The sequence below is a fragment of the Pteropus alecto genome, unplaced genomic scaffold (genome assembly GCF_000325575.1).
Source record: "Pteropus alecto unplaced genomic scaffold, ASM32557v1 scaffold155, whole genome shotgun sequence".
Classification (NCBI taxonomy): domain Eukaryota; kingdom Metazoa; phylum Chordata; class Mammalia; order Chiroptera; family Pteropodidae; genus Pteropus; species Pteropus alecto.
Window position 1 is genome coordinate 438032 of NW_006438113.1, and position 17154 is coordinate 455185.

General features: G+C 51.2%; 2 protein-coding genes across 3 annotated transcripts; both read right to left on the reverse strand.

Annotated features, from left to right (window-relative positions):
• Positions 1–5434: 5434 nt before the first annotated feature.
• ADIRF (adipogenesis regulatory factor) lies at positions 5435–8093 on the reverse strand. Its single transcript, XM_006915439.3, has 3 exons — positions 7983–8093; positions 6314–6376; positions 5435–6076 (listed from the first exon to the last, which is right to left on the reverse strand). Exons 1-3 carry the CDS (start codon positions 8041–8043, stop codon positions 5970–5972), a joined length of 231 nt encoding a protein of 76 aa, XP_006915501.1. The 5' UTR covers positions 8044–8093; the 3' UTR covers positions 5435–5969.
• Positions 8094–12528: 4435 nt separating this feature from the next.
• Positions 12529–17001, reverse strand: SNCG (synuclein gamma). Of its 2 annotated transcripts, XM_006915440.2 has the most exons (5): positions 16865–17001; positions 16036–16077; positions 15655–15782; positions 12984–13055; positions 12529–12735 (listed from the first exon to the last, which is right to left on the reverse strand). In XM_006915440.2, exons 1-5 carry the CDS (start codon positions 16983–16985, stop codon positions 12715–12717), a joined length of 384 nt encoding a protein of 127 aa, XP_006915502.1. In that variant the 5' UTR covers positions 16986–17001; the 3' UTR covers positions 12529–12714. The 2 variants fall into 2 exon arrangements, with proteins under 2 accessions (XP_006915502.1, XP_024905191.1); XM_025049423.1 differs by lacking the exon at positions 12529–12735 and having other exon boundaries at positions 12871–13055.
• Between the last annotated feature and the right edge of the window lie 153 nt (positions 17002–17154).

The window sequence follows — 17154 nt, forward strand, 5'->3', positions numbered from 1 at the left end:
CTGGCCAAGCCCAGGAGGCACAGAGAGTCTCAAACAAGATGAACCCAAAAAGGCCCATACCAAGACACATCATAATTAAAATGCCAAAGGTTAAATACAAAGGGAGAATCTTAAAAGCAGAAAGAAAAAAAGCATCTAGTTACCTATAAGGGAGTTACCTATAAGGGAGTTCTCATAAGACTGATTTCTCAACAGAAACCTTGCAGGCCAGAAGGGATGGGCATGAAATAGTCAAAGTGATGGAAGACAAGGACCTACAACCAAGATGACTCTGTGCAGCGAAGCTATCATTTAGAATTGAAGGACAGATCAAGAGCTTCTTAGAAAGGAAAAAGTTAAAGAAGTTCATCACTACGAAACCAGTATTACAAGAAATGTTAAAGAGACTTCTTTAAGAAGAAGAAGAAGAAAAAAATATCAAAAATATGAATAATAAAATGATAATAACTACACATATAGCAACAATTACTTCCAAGATAAAGGGATTAAACACTCCAATCAAAAGGTAAGGTGATTGAATAAATAAAAAAACAAGACCCTTACGTGTGCTGCCTATAAGCAACTCACTTCAGATCACAAGAGACACAGACGGGGGGTGAGAGAACAAAGAAAGATATTTCAGGAAAATGGAAACAAACAAAAAGCCTGCGTTGGCAATACTTATACCAGACAAGATAGACTTTAAAACATAGACCATAACAAGAGACAGAGAAGGACTCATTAATCCCACTTTTGCATATTTATCTGAATAAACCCAAAACACTACTTCGAAGGGACATGTACATCTATATGTCCATTTTAGCAATATTGACACTAACTAAGATATAGACGTAACCTGGGTGTCTACCAATGAATGAATGGATAAAGAAGAAGTGAGATATATGTATATTCCATATATATAATGGAATATTAGCCATTAAGAGAGAATGAAATCTTCCCCTCTGCAACAGCATAGATAGACCTAGAGGGTACTGTGCTGAGGAGAATAAGTCAGACAGAGAAAGACAAAATGCCATACGATTTCACTTACGTGTGGAATCCAAAGAACGAAACAAAAAAACAAAACAGAAACAAACTCATAGATACAGAGAACATTTTGATGGTTGCCAGATGGGAGGACCTTTGGGGGTTGGGTGAAAAAGGGGAAGGTATTAAGAAGCATAAATTGATAGTTACAAAATAATCTTGGGGATGTAAAGCATAGCATAAGAAATATAGTCAATTATATTGTAATAACTGTAATGTCAAATGGGTACTAGATTTATCAGGATGATCACTTCATAAGTTATATAAATGTCTAATTACAATGTTGTATACTTAAAAATAATATAATATTGTATGCCAACTATAATTGGGAAATTTAAAAAATTATTTAAAAACTAAAGGTACGCGAAAATTATTACTTACCATGAATTAAATTCCAACACAAATATTCAAAAGAAGACTCTTAATAAAGCATTAGTAATTATAAAGGAAAATTGTAAAACAGAAATACCAGAATTCTAGGATAAGATAGCCAACAATAAATCTAGGCAGAACAGAAATTTGCATATCTTAGAAATAAAAGAAAAAAGACAAAATAAGCCATTACAGAATTGAAGAGTAAACAATAAGGAGCCACAGTAGGTACCTATAGAATAAAAATTAAAAAAGAAAACAAAAGGAATTATATTAAAGAGATATACAGCATCTAGGAAACAATGACAGATGTGGAAACTAGGTAGAAAAAAACTTCATGCCCATAACTGGAATTCCCAAAAAAGAAAGCTAAGTAATGGAATAGAGCAAATATTCAAAAGAACAATGAAGAAATTGTTCCTGAAGTAAAAGAGATCTAGAATCTATATCGAATGGGCAAATTGCATACTTGAGAAAACTGACCCAGAGTAATCATCACTGAGATAAACCCCAGAAAAATCATTGTACTTTAAAGATAAAAAAAGCCAGCCAGCCAGAAAGATCAAATCTCTTTTTAGAAATTCCAGTGAATTAGAAATCAGACTTCTAGGGACTGCTTAATCTTCTGTGCCAGAGCAAGTACAGAAACATCTAGAAGACACTCATATAAAATAGAATGAACTGTAAATTTCAAGTCCAGCCAAGGATAGAGCATAAAGGCTATAGACCAACAATACCACATACTTAAGAACTCAGAATATGGTTCATATGAGCCCATCTTTGTTTTTATTTTAACTTTTTAACCTTTTTAAAATAGAAAATGCCATACACGAAAATAGAAAACGATGAATTTTCATGACCACATTACAATAACCCAAAAGGCCTACCTATAACAATTATCAAATTAATCCCATATGTCTTCTCAGCCCATCTGTAAATATTTCATTCTTGAGGAAATTTCTAGAGGACTAACTCCAACCACTCAAGAGATAGCAGAAAATATTTCAGCAAAAGAAATGGCAGAAAGCTTTTTTATTTTTAGTTATAGATCTAAGACAAAACAGGTGTGGTTTGGAGCAGTGGAATGGAATATAAATTCTACACATTTTCATAAAGTAAAAATGAGACAACCAAGCAAAAAAAGGAAGGAGGGGTCTTTTTATTCCTAAGGAGAAAAAAACAGAAAACTCTAAGCCATGAAAATTCAGTCATTCCATTTTACAAATATAAATGCTGAATATGTTTGTTAAATAAAATGCAAGAGCAGAGATAATAAATTATAACCAATTTTCAATTTCCTGTTAATTAAGGGAGACTGTTGTGGGTAATCAAACACAGTGAGTAATTTAAAAAAAAACAAACAAACAAACAGAAAAAAAGAGACGGGGAGAGGAGAGAAGGTGGAAAGTAAAAAACTCTGCCCTTTGTCTCATATAATTTGATGTAATTGCAACTGAGAAGTCAAGTGGAACCAAAATATAATGCTAATGACTGTGTTTGGCTAGTTGGAGAATTGGAATTTGGAGAATTAGGAATTATTTGGGGAATTGCTAATGAAAGAATTGATCTTTGGAGACTTGACTGAAACTCCACAGGTGTAGTAATCGCAGCCTTCTCCTCCTCAGTCAGTCTAGGCTCAACTAGCTCCCCGAAATTCGTGGAGATAGGCCTGGGCTCCTATAGGCTCCCATGGGCTCCTCTGGCACCATGCCCACTGTGTCCCAGACATGGGGCAAAAGTCAAGTCCAATCTGGCCTTGCTCCTCAGGACTCACAATGTTAGGGGAACAGAGGCACACAGTGCCATGGGAGCACCAGCATGGGGGTAGAGGGTAGTGTGGAAGGGGCCACACTGAAGAGGTGGCACCATGGTAAACCCAACGATATGTGAACACGTTGTTATGCGGTAGGAGTACCAAAGGACAGACATTTCCGCATTCGTTTAGCAGATGTTGGCAGAGCACCACTCTAGGAAGGGCATGCACCAAGTAGTACATGGACAACCATCACAGAGATGCATACAGAAAAGTAACTGATTAGTATGACTGTAGAAAAGAGGTATAGGGGGTGTGAGAATGAATCAGCGGTGACCAGACCCATTCTAAGTGTGTGTGTGTGTGTGTGTGCGTGCGTGTGTGCGTGCGCGCGCGCACGCTGGTCAGGGGTGGTCAGGGAAGCTGAGACCTGAAGGATGAGAAAGCTGGAGCCACCTGGACAAGGGTGGTTTGTGGGGGCAGATGGAGAGCATTCTAGGCAGAAGAAATGGCATATGCAAAGATTCTAAGGGGAGCAGGAGCATGATGTCAAGAGAAATGAAAAGGTTCCACATGGCTGAGGCAGAGAGGAGAGGGTGTTATGAGAGGAGGCTGGGGAGGTGGGTAAGGCCCGCAAATGCAGGACATTCGGGTAACATTGGGAGGATTTAAGCTTTTGTTCAGCACAGAAGACCTAATACACAGTGGCTCAAACAATGGGGAAACTGCATCCTCTCACCAAGCATGTGGCAGCTGCAGGATTGATTTAGGGACTGAATAAAGTAGCCCCTAACCCAGGTTCTTTCTGTATTTCTGCCTTTACCCTTATCAGCGAGTTGGCTTTCCCTTAGGCTTATTCCTCCTGTTTACTACAAACAGCTGCCGCAAAATTAAGTATCATTTCCAGTCACAAAAATGTCCAATGGAAGAGGAGGTCTCCTCCCCCTCCCCTTCCTCCTCTCTCTCTCTTTTTTTTTTTTTTAGGATGAAAAACCTATCCCAGAAGCCCCCTAGCCCTCAGACCCGACTGCTCCTCTCCCCTTGGCCAGGGCTGGGTCACACGTCCATCCCTAAGACAATCACTCAGGAGAACAGGATGAAGACATTGTTGGGCCAATTGAGATTTCTCTCCGAGACATGCAAGGAAAGGACGCACACCAGAAAAAAACGTAGCGTCTTTGCCAGTCCAGCCCCATTGGCCTCCCAGCGTGGTCCCAGGTGGTCTCTCTCCGCTTTAGCATCTGCTCCTGGAGATGCTGGAAGCTCCCCTCAGACTGCCCCAGGTGTTTTTTCAAGGGCCTTCCCTTGGCCTATTTTGCAGACTAGAGGAGGCCTTCTTTGGGGGACAGCAACGAGGAACCAAGCACGTAAGTGGGCTCTGCCATAAGGTGAGGGTGGGAGATGCTGAGGATGAGAGGGAGGAACCTGTTAGGCACTTGGGAGGGAATCTCAGATTGGAGAAGGAGCAGATCCTCACCCACAGGCGTGGTGGAGTGGAGGGCATGGGGTGGTGGAGGGAGAGCTACACTGCCCCCTGCTGACAGACTATGAAAGTCCTCCCCGAAAGCCGGCCTTGAATCTGCGTACGAAGGAAGACGACGCTTTTTCGTCAGAATCTCTCCAGAACTGGGAAGTGCCATGTAAACAATATTGTGAATTGAAACGGCATGACTACTTATGTACTCGTCCAGAAGCGAACTAGGTCATTATAGTGGAGGGAATAACGTATGCGAAGACGTTGAAGTGGGGAAGGGGCACAGGGCATCACCAGCCGAGGTGTGGCAGGGGTTCGGATAAGGGCGGCTGCAGGAGCCCGGGCTGAGCTTTATCCTGTGGCAACTGTGAGTCACGCATCAGCAGGGCGTACCCAGGGTTGGTGTCACATGCGTGGACCCGTGTTGGGGAGATGGGAAGGAATTAAGTTTGCCAGACCCAGGAGACCTGCCAGACGAAAATGCAGGCCTGCGTCGGAAGCCAGAGATACCGGTGCACCCGGGAGGGAAAGGGTGCTTGAGGGAGGGGCCTCACGCACACGTGCGCAAGCACACTGTTCCATCCCGCGCTTCATGCCTAAGTGCTCGGCTCCGTGCGCAGCAGACCCCTCCCCTGGGGCCGTGTCGTGGGCGGGGCCCCTGGCGGGCCGGCGGAAAAATGCAAGACCATCGGGCGGGGCCAAGTCTTCCCCGCGCGTCTTCGCCTTGCTGGGTGACTCACCGCCGGATGAGGTCCGGACGCAAACACTTCGCGGGATGGGCGGTGTCGGATCCGCTCCTGCTACTCTACGTCGTTCCCGCGAATTCCCGCCGCCTGAAGTCCTCGCGGGCGCCGGGTTGATGGGTGTTATGAGCTTCCCCACTTAGCTTGCGTGTTACAGTTCCCGAGGCCCCAGTCCTTGGAGCTCCGCCCCCAGCCGAGAGCTGAACCCCTCGAGGATCTGGGAACTGAGTATCCCCCTCCTAAGTAGGATGGGGTTCCTGGAGTTGGGGAAGTGGAGTTGGCTTCTAAATTGAGCTACCGAGGGGTACGTACCTAGATGGGGGTTGAACTTTGGATATAAGGGAGCATCTGGATACGCGGTTGAGACAATGGGAAACAAATTCTTATGGGTTTCCAAATTTGGAATGCCAGGATTCAATGTGGGGGCTGGATTTCTGGATATGGGGGCTCTGTTCTTGGCGAAGGAGGACTGGGCCCAGCTTGGGGGTAGATACGAAGTAGACACAGGGTAGTAACATGTGCTTTAATGAGGCATGAGGCCAAGGGGGCAGCCGCTGACCAGATCAGGGCCTGGAGGGGAGTCACCCATGGCTCGCTTCTGTCATTTCAGGAGACCTAATTTTTTCCCAAAACCGGAGAAAGTCTCCGAGGCCTGGTTAGCAGTCTTGTCCACGGTTTCCTGAGTAGATTTAACCACCTGGTCCATGGCTGGGGAAGAAAAGGAGAGATCAAGTAAGGGTAGGGCCCTGGCGAACCAGAACCATGCAGGGTTAGCCTGGCCTGGGTCTCCCTTCCCAGGAAGCAGTGTGGGGCAGAGGGGTTGCAGAAGAGAGAGTGTGCCTGGTCAAGGGCCAGGTGGGGTGAGAAGTATGGCAGATGGAGTGGGAAGTCCGCAGAGGCTACCCCACCCTCCTGCTCTCCTGTTGCTCCTCAGCCCCACCAGACCTTTCTGCCCTGCATCTGTGGCTTGATCCACCACTTGCTGAACTGCTGCTCCAGCTGCAGTCACTGAAAAAGAGAGATTTAGCCTTTAGCCCCTGTTGAGGCACCATGGACCACAGGGCCGCGCCATTGCCACCCCTCTCATGTTTTCTAGAGTAGTTTGTTCTATAGTCCATAGGGACAGATGCCATCAAGGTAAAGTCTCTTGACCAAGGCCACCCAGCCAGTAAGGGGCATGAGTCCTTTTTGAGCCTCTGGGGTGTTCTTGTTTATTTATAACTTTGGGCCCCTCCCTTCTGGCCCGCTTCCCATTCCATCACCAGGACAGCTGAGAAAATGTCTGACTGGAAGGCAGGCAGGGCAGGGCCAAGCCGAAGCTGGTATCTGGGCAGTGGCTGCTGCTGCTGGGCATGGTCCAGAAAGAACTCTGCCTCCTTTAACAACTTCTCCCCCAGGTACCTGAATTCCCACCTTTAGTGCACCCTCAGTGCACTGGGGCCTCTACTTTTGCAAGGTCCTCTCACCACCTCCTCTTTCCTGTGCCTCACCCCAGAGGGCACACAGCAATGATGCCAATGCCATGGACAAGCAGCTTAAGGCATTAGAAACGAAGTGCAGAAAGGAGGCGGAACTTTCAAAGTCAGGCCATCTCCTCTGGACCAGAGTCTGTGCCCGTGGTGAACAGCATTTCCAGGGCCCTCCGGTGGGCAGACAGGTGACTCCGGCCACCAGATATCTGACTCATCCTTGCTGCTGTACAGGAAAGAGCCTGCCTTACCCACATCCTGGAGTCCTTGTCTTATGTAGCCAGGACCACAAAGAAGGAGCCTTTGCATCCAGCTTACACATAGAGAAAGTGAGGTCCAGAAGGAAGGGTCCTATACATAGAGGCTTCCTGGTAACATGTTAGTCTTGAAAGCAACTGTGGGCTTTCCTTGGGACACTGGTGAAGAAGGGGGTTGGTTTGGGTGGTCTGTTGATTGGGACATGTACAGGACAGATTGGGAGCTACGTTCCCAAGGGACCATAAGCTGGGACTGGAAGAGCTGACACTGGGGTCCCTTCACATCCCTTTCCCCGCATTCTACCTGCTCCAAACTGTGTAACCTCTGATCAGAGGAGGACAGAGCTGGAGGTGGAGGAACTAAGGCTGGGAATCTGCCCTGCTGGGGTGAGAGTGGGAAGGCTCTGGCTGAGGAGTTAAAAGTAAAAAAATATATATATATATTTTTCAGGGGGAGGAGTGCTCAAAACAAAGCCCATTGCTGGTCTGGAGTCTGGAGCCACTTCCCCTACCCCATCTGGCCCTGTGTGCTGAGACCGGGGTGAGCAGAGGACACTCTCAGAGTGGCAGAGCCTGCTCTCTCTGTGGACCTTAACTCTTCCTTAAGGACCTGGGTGGGGCAGCTCCTCGCCTGCGCAGCCTTCTCACATTGGCTCTAGCAATGCCCAAAATGCAGCCCGGGCTCCTATAGCACTGCTCTCCCCCACCCTCACCCAGGATAATCTTCGGGGTGGGTGGGGGTGAGCGTCCTGCTCAGTCCCTGCATCTCAAGGGAGGGAGGGCTCCCTCCAAGCCTGAGCCAGTTGCCAACTTTCGGGTTTCGCAGACCCGCGGCTTCTGCCCCCGACTGTCCAGCTGGGTGCCCTTGCAAAGGCCTCAGGTTCTCACCTGCATCCTGGGCCGCCCCTTCTACTTGCTGCTTCAGGTCCTGCAAACCCTTGCTGGCCATGGCTGGGGGTGGTCTGCGAGGTCGTCAAGGGTAGCTGCAGCGACGTTGGGTCTTACTCACAGGGGCGGCGATCTGAGCACCAGCTCTGGTTTTTAAGTCGCCCTAGGGCCGGCCCGCCCCGCGTGGGGCGGGGGTGAGGGGGTGCGGGGCGGTTCCCAGCAGACCCGGCTCTGCTGTCACGGGAGGACATCCTGGCTTCAAACGGGCCGCGTAGGGAAGGCGGCGTCCTCAATCAGGGTCGGAAGAGGGACTAGGAGCTGCAGAGGGACTGGGTCAGGGGTCCAAAGAGGGGCTGGGGGCAGGACGGGATGCACACACCTCCTGGATCCCAACAGCTTGCTCCGTCCTTCCCCTACCGGGAGGATTTACCAACCTGTGAGCGTAGGGTCAGCGCCAGATCAGGATCTCAAGACTGTAATTGAAATTAATAGCAGTTGCCTTTTATTGAGGGTTTACCTTGTGCCGGGCTCTGCCCCAACGCTTTCCAGCCTCTTGTATAATCTTTACAACTTCGTGAAATGGGTATTATCAATTTATAGGAAGAAACTGAGACAAGCCACTGGCCAGCCGCCACTGGGACCCGGAGGACAGAGGGGTAGGGTGGGTGGGGTAAATAACTCCGTACCCCCGTAGAGGGCGAGTCACTGGCATGCTCCCCTGGGGTTAGTCAGCTAGGCGCTGGAAGAGGGATTAGAGACCTGCTCGTGAGTGGCGGAGCCAAATTCCTGAGTCTAGCAAAACAAACTCCTCGCACTCAAGGGCGCAAGTCCAGCCCCAACCCCGCCCCACATCCGCCCACTCTGGAGTCAGCTTCGGAGCCTGCAGGCCACTGCCGCACTCCCCCGCCCTGTGTCTCCGTGGGGCATCGCGACCTTCTCCAGTGCTACTCTGATTCTTCCTCTCCAAGCCTGTCTGCACCTCTGTGGGAGTCTCTTCTATTCTGAAGCTCTGGGAAGCCCCGTCTACCCGGGTCCACTCTATTAAAGGATGCCCTACCTCTAATGGGGGTGGCAGAAAGAGCGAGGAGGGAGACTTGGGATTAGCTGGTATGGGGTATCTGGAAGCGCGTACACACACACACACACACACACACACACACACACACACACACACACACACACACACACTCTATTGATTGCAGAGAGGCAGGGGAGCGCGCCCACACACACACACACACACACACACACACACACACACACACACTATTGATGGCGTAGAGGAAGGGGCAAGAGCTGAGATTAGGTAGAGGGAGGGGACACCAAGCGCAGACTAAGCGGCAGCCACGCCCGTCCGCTTCTTTCTCCGCCCCTCAGGGCTGAGAGCCTGGGCGGGCCCAGAGCGCAAAGGCGCTGCCGGGAGCCGTCTAATGGTGGGTTTGAGGACTCTTGGAGACCTGCCTGATCATCGCCCCAGACCTGTCGCTCTCCTAAAATCCCACCTGAAGCATCAGTACCTTTAGCCTAGAAGTCCTTTTACACTGCTCCAGTTAGCTCCTCGCTGGGCTGCTGAGGCTACATAGCATCAGGCCCAGTGGGCAAGGAGCAAGACAGGGAGACTGCAGCCGTCCTTAGCAGGTGATAATAGAGACAGCTCTGAGTGGCCCTGGAGTCAAACCTTTTGGGTTCAACTACCCGGTAGGGCAAGTCCTTTCATCTCTCTGTCCCTATCCTTGATGATGGGAGGGTAATAACAATTTCCCCAAAGCGTTACTGAGAAGATTAAATGCCCCACACTCAGTAGAGGCCTTTTAAGAGCAGACAGGGCACCTGGGGCTTCTCTGATAAGGAGGAGGAAAGACGGAAGGAAGTTCCTCCTCTAGGGAACTCATATGAAGCCTCAGAGTTGAGAGCACATATAGGGTTTAAAGGCAAAGTAGACTGCCCATGCCATAGGTGGGGAGGGTCTTCCTGGACTGGGCAGACCTTGATGTTTGGCATTTAACTCCAGGAACAGGCCCTGAGAATATGTCTAGGATGAGAACAAGCATCAGAGACCCTTGCAAGCTCCTTTAGATGAGGCAGAGGGCACTGAAAGCATGGTGAAATACTGTCCCCAGGAGCCAGGTCTATATGTCCCCTTCCCCCAGTCACCTGAGTAGCCCAGCTCCTCCTCACTTTCTCTTACAGTTCAAAGAATTCTCTGGCACACCCAGGTCCCAGGTGGCCTCCTCCTAAGGCAAGCACAGGCCTGCTGATGTGCAAATGTCTGAGCCAGGGCTTGGGGGAAGGAACACCCCTGACAGCCTGAGCCTCTTCCACACCCTTTGCTCCTCCCATCGCAGGGTTTGAGGGCCTGGGGCTAGCAGCCCCCTGCTCCTTTCTGCCTCCTAAGCAGTGGATGTCCATGATCAGCAGACTGGGATACAACCCAGCTCAGCTGTGCTTGACTGGGTTCCCAGTCCCTGGGGCTGCCCCTTACTCCTGCTCCCCACTATAAAGGCAGGATAAGAAGGTGGTGTGGACCTGGTGATGCAGGACAGAGCAAATTTCTCCGAGGAACTGAGGGAGAAATTCTTGACTGAGCATAAGAAATAATCCAAATGGACGCCATAGTTAGAGTCAAAAGGAAAGTTTATTAGAAAACTAATAATGCTCCATAGAACGTCGTCTACCCTCAGAGGCAGAGAGTGAGAGAGCCTGGGAGAGCCTCAGAGGGACAGAGAGAGATAGAGACAATGAGAGGATTTAGCGCACAGGACCAGAGAAAAAGAGACACCGAGAGGGATCCCAAGTGTTTGGGGAACTTGGAGGCAGGATGGGAAGGTAGTATGGACTTAGTAGCATCAGAAGGTGGCTGTGGTGTGGACTCAAGTTCTAGCTTTGACACCCAGGGCTGGAAGCCTGGGACAAGTCACTTAGATGCTCTGAGCCCAAACTGTCTGGGTGTCAAAAGGAAGGGAACCTTGGTCTCTGTTCAGCTACCTCTGAAAGAGCCTCCAGGGTGTGATGCCAACAGCCCTTCAGGCAGGACACTAACCAGCCCAGTCCCAAGACGTTTGAAAACCTGGGGTGTGGCAGCATCTGCCATAAGTTCACTGGATCCCACACAGCCAGAATCGCCATAGTAGAGCATGATGAGATTGAAGAGAAAACCACAAGCCCAAAATGGCATCACTTGTGCTAAAAGCCCATGATACCAAACCTAGATTTAATACCTGATCAACCTCTCCCAGAAGCATAATCTTAACCAATATGAATTTTCTGTTCAGGTACCCATAAGGTAATCTGTCACATGGTCCCTCTATGTCTGTCCCCCATAAAAGAAGAGGCAATCTGCATGATAAAAACCCTTCAATCTCTTCCCCCAAAGAAAAAAAGTCCCTGCCCAGAAACAATCCTTTCTTTTCTTTTGTCAATAGCTCCCTTGCCTTACTCTTCCTCCTATAAAAAATCTTCCATTTTGTACCACCCCTCAGAGTGCCTTTATAGTTGCTAAATGAGATGCTGCCCTATTCATGAATTGCTTAATTAAGCCAATTAGATCTTGAAGATTACTTGGTTGAATTTTTTTTTTTTTTTTTACAATCAACTGGGTGGCTCTGGGGCCAGGCCACCTGGGCTTCTGCCCAGTCCTGAGCTTCTTAGCTTTGTGCCCTTGGGCAAGTTATTTTAACCTCTCTGTTCCTCATTTTATTCTCAGTGAAACTGGAATTAGACCAACTATTTATTCTGAGAATTAAATGAGGCAAAGCACTCAGACCTGTCTGACACCTGGGAGGAGCTCAACAAATGTTCATTTTTACCAGTTTTCTCTCAGGGTGTAGGTTTGTTTCTTCTGCATCTCAGCTGTCGTGTTTTCTAACGATACTTGACAGACTCCTTGATGAAGGGAGAGCCCAGTTCCAACCCTTGTGGGAGCTTGATGCTTGATGCAGTTGGAAGAGCCTGTGGTCATGTCCTTCTCTCCAGTGAGGAAGACTAAGGAAGACTCCTGGCTATGAGTTTAGACTTCACATTTTTGAAAGATACCATCTGCTCCAGGGAGGGATGTTAGGTGTCCCTTTTTCCACAGGACATGAGTGAAGGACACATAGCAGGATGGCCCAGGAGGCTCATCCTCACCTCTTGCTGTCATGGGCCCATCCCTGGAGGGTAAGCCACAGTTCTAACCTGCAGGCATGGTCATGCGCTCCTGAGGACAGCCTGTCCTGTTGGTTTTCCTGGGAGCCCAAAGCATGGCCATCGCCACCATATTAAAAGGCAATGATGGCTGAGTTGGGGTTGGGAAGAGTTCCCTGAAGTCAGTGCCTACTCTCAGCAGGTTTCAGAAATGCCCAAGGTGTCCCAGTAGGACACCTGGTCCCAGATAATGCTTCAACAGGCTGACTCAACTTCTGTTCCCGCAAGGGACCAGGGGACTTATTCACTATACAGAGGAAGCATGGGCAAGTATGACCAGGGTTGGGGACTTGAATTTTATTTGAAATCATTAAAAAAAAAAATCACAGCAGCATCTGTGGAGTCAGAAGGACCACAAACTGGGAAAGGTCAAGGGAGAGAGGTGAAAATAGCAGCAGCATGAAAGGACAGGCCTGTGGTGGCTGGGTACTGGCATGGGAAGCATGGGCCACATCGAAGGTCACACTCCAGGACCGGCACTCCTGTGCCAGGAGAAGATGGGTCCAAGGCAGAGGGGTGTTCTTCTGGGTCTCCAAGGCTGACTTGCAGCCCTTTAGTCTCCCCCACTTTTGGCCTAGGAGAGGGAGTGACCTTCACACACAGTTCTGGGCCCCCACCTGTCAGTGGCCACCCTGAGTGGGGTGGGGACAGGAGTCATCTATACCCCTCTGCCCTGAGGGGGTCATTCATGAGAGGACCTCACACTTAAGCTCAGGAGTCTCCCCTGACGGCTCTGGGACCCCAGGAGGGAAGTGGCTTGTCTGTAAAGGATGGGAGGCTTGCCCAGGGACCCCTGGTGTAGCTTGGGAGCCTAGCTCCTACCTCTTCAGCCGCTTCCTCTTCCACTTTGGCTGCCTCGTCCTCCTGTGTGGGAGCAGGCTGCTTCAGTTCCTCCTGTGGGGAACAAAGGGGAATGTGGGACCACGCAGAGGGCACAGAGCCCCTAGCTGCCCTACGACGAGGGCCTTGTCTACCCTGGCCTCAAAGATGAGCAGAAGCCCTCATCATCTTGTTGGAGACGGTGGGCCAAGGTGAGAGAGGTATGAGGGCCAGACTGACTGTGGAGGTGACAGAGGATCATATAAGGGCCCACAGCAGGGGCTCTGTCCGATGATGCCAAGGCCTTCTGAGGGTACCAAGTACCCTGGACCTCAGCTTCACCTCTACAAGCTGATGCTGAGTCACCTGGCAGCCCCTGGTTGGGCCTTGATGAGGAAGCATGGTAGGGTGGTATGGGTGGGGATGAGCAGTGGCCCCTGAAACCCTAGGCCTGACCTCACCCTCCGTGTCCCTGAATCACATGATCACACACCCTCGTTCTCCTGAGCCCCCCAAAAGCCCCAGGGAAAGGATCATGTTATCACGGGGACCCTGAGGCCAGGGAGGCCAAATATCAAGCTTGAGGCCTCAGAGCTCAAAGCAGCAGGGCTTGTAGGGATCCGGTCTGGCTTTCTCCAGAGCTACCTCTATCCCCAGTAACATGAGTGCCTCCCTCTTTCCTTCTCCCTGCCTCCTGGATAAGCTGGTTCTAGGTTCAGGCTGGTCTGGTTGGGACCATCTGGGGTTATACAATCCTCTCCCGTTTCCTGTCTCCTACTCTCCCCTACGTCCATCTAGATGCTTGCCTGAAATGGGGGCCTGCTTGGGGGTGATCATGTGACAGCTAGTGGGCAGGGCCAGACTGGGTGATCAGCACCAACTTCCGGAGGGTCTGTCACCTCCATGCTACCACAGGGTCATTTTGCTCCTTTGTGGACTGAGGCATAAAAAGGCACCGAACTCTGTCAGCCAGAGTTGGGGCAGGCTCTCCAGGAGAAGGGTATGTGGCCACCTGCCTAGTCCTGCAGCCCCAAGGAGGGCTCATGAGGCCAGTGGCTTGAGTGGTCTGACATACAGGCAGTGCTGCATCCTTCTACAGTTCACTGGAAGGTGAGTCGTGACTGGCTTTGGGTGTCACCAGGAAATGTCTCCCTTGGGGCAGCTACCCCCACCCCAGGACCTGGGGTGGCTCCAAGGGCTCACCAGCCCTCCTCCAAGGTAGAGAGGAATGCAAAAGCAGCCTGGCCCCACCCCAAGGCCTCTTTGCTGGAGGCTGGGGGAAGGAGGGGCCTGGTGTCTCCTGGAGCACATGTGGGTCCTGCCCAGGGGCACTGACGATAATGACATAGACACCTCCCTTTGTTGGTTGGTCTCTACGAGCCAGGTGTGACCACTTCATGGGGGCCATTTCCTTGCATCATCACACAGCCCAGTGAGACAGATATTCTCATCCTCCTCCTAATTTTAAAGATGAGGAAATGGAGGTCTAGAGACCTTGAATAGCTTCCCAAGGTCGTACAGCTAGGAAGGGGCAGAGGTGGGGACAGGCAGAGTGAGCAGCTAGCTGCCTCTCCAAGGACAGGTAGACCCAGTGCTGGCCCTGGAAGCAGATGCCGAGGTGCTGCTCCCAAAGCTAGGGGCAGGAAGGCTGGCCTCCTCCCCTGCCACCCACCCACTCCCAAAGCAGAGATTCTGAGTGCTAGGTGCCCCAGGCAGCCTGTACCAGGTAGGAGAGCTTTCTAGAGGACAGCCTCAGACAGAACTGGAGACAGCCCTTCTGGAATGGGAACACCTCCTGCCCCCATTATGGATCCCGCTCCCCACCGAGACCTTACACTCATACAGAGGCTCTTTGTCAGAGCACAGGCTTGCAGCCCAGCTCTTGCAGCAGGCTCATACAGACTAGCTGTGGGAATTTACACACAATACTTAATCTCTCTGGGCCACATTGCCACACCCTGTCTCATGGGATTTTGTGCTGATTAAATAAGTTAATAGGTATAAAATGCTTCAAGCAGAGCCTGCTGTGTGGTGGGTGCTGGGATGGCTCACCTAGCCAGCATCCGCCTCCTGGGAGTGCCCCAGTGCCCCTGTGTCCTCTACTGCCAGACAGCACAGAGGCACACACACATGCACACATGTACACACACACACTCGCACATTCACAGGCACACTGTCGACACACACAAAGGCAGAGGCGGAGAGTGGGGTCAGAACTTCACTGTTTTCCCATCACTAGGGAGTCTGCTCCCCTGCTCCTGGGAGGAGGAAGCTACCCATAGGAATGTGGCGGTGGGGGTGAGGCTGGACACTGGGTGAGTGTGACTCCCCGGTGTCCACTGGCTGGGAGGCTGCCTGTCACCATGTGGGGCCCACAGGATTCTGCCTTTATTAGTCAAATGCAGTATCTCCCAAATGCTGAGCACCAGCAATAGGGAGTGGTTCTGAGCCTCACTTTCTGGTTGGTCCCCAAACTGTCTCCCTCACAGGAGTGGCTGTGAGGATTCCAGGAGATTGAGTATGAAAACACCAAGCACAGACCATCACAGCCCCTAAGTCTCTATTTCCTTTTATATCAGTGGGGTGATAATGCCTCTTTCCCAGGTGGCCTCTTTGGGGTCCAGGGGAAAGTATGGAACTGGTCTGAGAACCAGGACCAGGAACCAGGTCTCACCTTGCGCACCACTCCAGTGGTGACCGCGATGTTCTCTGCCTCCTCCACGGTCTTGGTGGCCACAGTGTTGACGCTGGTGACCACGGCCTCACTCACTGCATTGGCCTGCTCCTTGGTCTTCTCAGCCACTGTGGGAGGACTCTGGCTGGCCTTGGCCCTGACCCCTCCCCACTCAGGCCTGGCCTGCCCAAGTCAGGCCTGAGCAGCCCCTTTCCCAGGCCAACCCTGGGTCTAACCTCAGGTTTCGAGGGTTCTGGGTCCATGTGCAGTTTGGAACCCCAGCTGGGGGGTAAGGAGAACCTTGGGCATGGGCCTTTAGTACAGGGTGCAGAAGTCCCTGGAGGTCCTAACCCCCATGTTCCCTGGTCCTAGGCTCCTCACCTGAGGTCACGCTCTGCACGACACCCTCCTTGGTCTTCGCTCCTGGGGAGGAAATGGAGGCATCAGCCCAGGCCCACTCCTCTTAGTGTTGGGAGGGGAGTGGTCAGGGCAACAGAACAGCTAGACACGCTTTGGGGCTGGTGTCGGATAAGGATGGTGTCTGGAGGCCAGCAGTCCCTTCAAAAGCCACTTCCTGCCATGTCTGGGGGAAGGGATCGGATGGGAAGTGAACAGGACAGGATGGGGCATGAGAGAGATAGGGCCTGAGGTGGGGTCTGGATCCCCCTCAGGCGTGGCCTGAGCTTCAGAAGCAGCAGCAAGACAGGGCTGACAAGAGCTGAGTCATCATCTTGGCTTCCTCTTCGGGGGAGCTGATGGGGGATGGGGCTAGACAGGACACTGAGTCTGGGTCTCATCTCCCTAGCCCCACCCCTTCCCTCTGAGTAGGGTGGGGTCCTGTGGCCTGGTTGCTGAGCACCTGGTTGCTAGCTCAGCTGCGGAGACTCCAGGCTCAGTGTGGCTTTTTATCTGAGTCAAGGGGCCCTGGAGGAGGGGAGTTGTGTGTGCATAAACAGGTGTATCTCAGAGCCAAGTACCTCTCCTGCTTTCCTGCCCCAGTGATCCCTGGAGTCCTGAGGAGGCACAAACGGACACTGGTGTGTGCGGAGAGTAGGGGTGCCCTGGGCCCAGAGACCCTGACCCAACACCCAGGTCCTCATACCCTCCCAAAATGCCACCCAGGGGGTATGGGATAAGGTCAGACCCAAAGTAACTGGGCATTCTGGGCTCTGGCCACCAAGCTGTTCCTCCCTGCCCCACCCAAACTCACCCACATACATCACACCCTCCTTGGTCTTCTCAGCCGCTTCTGTCACCCCCTGCTTGGTCTTTTCCACAGCGCCCACCACACCCTCCTTGGCGATGGAGAAGCCCTTCTTGAAGACATCCATGGTGGTGGCAGGAACAGAAGCCTGATTCTCCCTGTAAGCTGTGGCTGGAGCTGGCGCAAGTGCTGCCGCAGCCAGTGTCCCCACTGCTGCCTCTTATTGACGCCGATGAAATATTGATGATGCAGCAGCGGCTGGCCTGTGGGAGCCCAGCCAGCCTAGGAGGCGGGGC